Source organism: Anneissia japonica, unplaced genomic scaffold, assembly GCF_011630105.1.
Source record: "Anneissia japonica isolate Jap-2015-1 unplaced genomic scaffold, ASM1163010v1 scaffold253930_len3317_cov86_single, whole genome shotgun sequence".
Classification (NCBI taxonomy): domain Eukaryota; kingdom Metazoa; phylum Echinodermata; class Crinoidea; order Comatulida; family Comatulidae; genus Anneissia; species Anneissia japonica.
In genome coordinates, this window is record NW_022714177.1 from 1 (window position 1) to 3,129 (window position 3,129).

A 3,129-nucleotide genomic window follows, 5' to 3' on the forward strand; every position below is an offset into this window, starting at 1 on the left:
CGTTATGTGCAAGAGTTTGAAAATCCAGTTATTCCGAACGAAGCACCATCGACTGTGTAGGCCTATTAAAAACAGTTTGGTCTCAAAATAATACCGGTATATGAATAGGCCTAACATGGGGCAGATACAGGATTTGGCGGTAGTGGATGCGTGAGAATCGACACCTCCTCAACACCACCATGGTCGGAGATGATGTGAGAACATTTTGAGAATATGGACTTAGGTTCCCGGAAATTGCACTCTCATACCTGATCTTACCGGTACTAGGCCTAGAAGAATTATTTTTCTTAATACAATTTGTATTATCCCACCGTCTGCCCCACTCGGCATCGGCCCGCAGCTAGCTGACTGGCTTATTGAAGGTTGATATATTTTTCCTACCTTCATATTATCGAAGTATTCTTTGCCTAAAGGTTCATTTTCATTCCCAGCTAGTCCAATTCCGACCACACCAAGGTGTCTGTACGTGTCGCAGAGACGCACGACGTCCGCGCACCATTCTGTAATCGTATTGAAAATAGATATAGCCTGGGCATATTTTCACACTATTGATTTATAATTATTGAGAAAACATACATTAAGACCGGCAGATCGGCAGACTAAAAATTATCAAGGGGTTGATGATGTTACATTTTACTTTAATGTAGCGGTTTATGACAAGATTTCTAGTTACAATAAAACAACAATACCCAGCAATAATTGTAGTAGCACCGTATGTATTCGCAGGGAATCACTTCCCTGGTGTTTGATAGTATCTCTCCGGTCCATGTGCTTCCATATTATTATGGAAACAATTCTCTGGTTTGAGTAATAATAATAATAATAATAATAATAATAATAATAATAATAATAATAATAATAATAATAATAATAATAATAATAATAATATTTAAGCATTTATATAGAGCTCTTTACCAGAGTCTTACAACGCTTAAAAGTATGAACTATGGAAAAAGGTGAGTTTTAAGAAGAAATTTGAATTCAGAAAGAGTTGGAGCATAACGGATGGCGGTGGGAAGTTGGTTCCAGAGAAGAGATGAAAATACATAAAAACCGTCAGGGACAGATGTTAAGTTTGTTCAAGGGCGGATCCAGAGATTTTCTGACGCCACGCCCACCTCAGCCCCACCAATAAGTGGTAAATAATCAAGTTCTCCTTTCGCCCACTGCTGTATCGCCACTGAACTCATGGGTGCACTCTTTTTCCTCTCTTTAACTCAAATTTGTCACCCTCTTTTTATTTTTCGGCTTGACTGACGGGGGGGGGGGCAGGCCAGGCCCACATGCCCCCCCCCCACTGGATCCGCCTCTTAGGTGTGTATAGTATAAAAGAATCAAGAACGAAGGCCAGCACGTAAAGGAGTATGTAAAGTTATAAGTTCCTGAAGGTAAGATGGAGCAATGAATACCGATGGAGATTATGCAGGTATATATTCCTCCATGGTATAATTAACAATAAAAAGTACCTGGCTTAGTTATCAGCATACAGAGTATACTATTGGCTTTTACGCCAAATTTTTTGTAACCTTCACTAAAGCCTTCATTAACGTTTCGGACCACTTCCTCTACACTAACACCAACATCATTATCCGCCAGTAAGTGGGGACAATACGAGGCTTCAAAATATGCTACGCCCTCATTCGCTTTATCTTCACATAATTCAATAGCAATTCTTTTGATTGCTTGTCTGTCGCCACTGTAATAGAGAGTTACATCAATAGTTTTATTATTAATACATGAAGAAAATGAAGCATTTTTGTCCGAAAACTACAAAGTAAGCATTTCAATTTCTCTGTTGGTGGTGGCAGGATTTTCCGATGGGGGAGGAAAAGGGTCCCGAAAGAAAGTTATGCATGTCCAATAGACGGAAGTCCGAGTCGCTTTGTCTATTAGATTCTAGGAAGTGCACTTTCATGCATTCTGAGCATGAGACGTCGATTAATCACAGAATTTCGTCGAAATTTTAGAGGTTTTCTTCTAACGATGATTATGATGACGCAGATGATGATGCTGATGATGACCGTGAACACAATAAGGATGATAAAAATGATGATTATGATGGGCAGAGTCAAATGGGATTCATACGAGGAAAGCGATTCGTGGCTGTAGGCAGGGAAGAACCAAAGGCCAAAGGAGTGTGAGTATAGAGTATAGCCTACCACTTGTTCTAATATTTCTTTTTTTTTAAATCAAGTATTCAATAATTCAATATCAAACATTATTGTCAATATTATTCATGTTATCATATACTATGAAGCATACACATTATACAGTTAATATTTTATTAAAAAGAAAAAAAAAACAAACTTACCGTAGTATTGGCAAAAAGATATCAAACGATCGTATGAATTTGGGAAGTGATCCCGAGCTGGTGACCCGTAGCTTTGAGATGAACTTTTCCATGGACTGAATGTCCAAGGTTTTAATCATATCTCTCCTCCTAAAATATACCACATTTATGTTAGCTGTGAAGTATGGACAAACTTTCAAAAATACCTACTGGGCAATGGTATATAAATGAATTTTTTCATTTTTAACTCTGAATGTAACATAAATAACAATAAAAATTTCGAACATATTAAAACTAAAAATGTATATGCATGTTTAGTAGACAACGTTTTTGTAACACCAACAATACAAAAAAATGGGAAGATTGTTTTATTGATGAAAATATTGAATGGAAATCATGTTGGTTATATAAAATATGTAAAATGAAGGACAAAAAATTAGCCCAGCTCAATTACAAGCTCTTACACAGGATTTTGCCTACTAACAAAAGATTACATATATGTAAAGTAAAAGATACTGACAAATGTTATAAGTGTAAAGAAAATGTTGAAGATAAAAACCATATGCTTTTCAATTGTACATTTATCAAACCTTTTTGGATGAAAGTTAAATATATATTAAGAGGTATTGGGCAAGAAGATATATCTTCTAAGCAACTGGTTCTTGGAACAGAAAATGTAATTGTAGATTATATTTACACTGCGGCAGCTTTTACTATTTACAAAGAAAACATTTTGTGTGAATTAAAAAAAATCAAGAGTTACTGATCTATGGAGTGCCTTTAAACAAAAAATCATGTTCAGAATTAAAGGTGACTTATATATCGACAAAGTAAAGGGT

General features: G+C 36.0%; 1 protein-coding gene across 1 annotated transcript; it reads right to left on the reverse strand.

Annotated features, from left to right (window-relative positions):
- Positions 1 to 96: 96 nt before the first annotated feature.
- On the reverse strand, positions 97 to 2,434 carry LOC117108989 (adenosine deaminase-like). Its single transcript, XM_033251205.1, has 3 exons — positions 2,312 to 2,434; positions 1,467 to 1,696; positions 97 to 500 (listed from the first exon to the last, which is right to left on the reverse strand). Exons 1-3 carry the CDS (start codon positions 2,428 to 2,430, stop codon positions 220 to 222), a joined length of 630 nt encoding a protein of 209 aa, XP_033107096.1. The 5' UTR covers positions 2,431 to 2,434; the 3' UTR covers positions 97 to 219.
- Between the last annotated feature and the right edge of the window lie 695 nt (positions 2,435 to 3,129).

Excerpts from the sequence above, each read along its gene's own strand:
- LOC117108989 (XM_033251205.1), bottom strand. The coding sequence starts at position 2,430 with ATGATTAAAACCTTGGACATTCAGTCCATGGAAAAGTTCATCTCAAAG. Across the intron at positions 1,697-2,311 it reads ATCTTTTTGCCAATACTACG|TGGCGACAGACAAGCAATCA; the intron begins GTAAGTTTGTTT and ends TCTCTATTACAG. Across the intron at positions 501-1,466 it reads TATGCTGATAACTAAGCCAG|AATGGTGCGCGGACGTCGTG; the intron begins GTACTTTTTATT and ends ATACGATTACAG.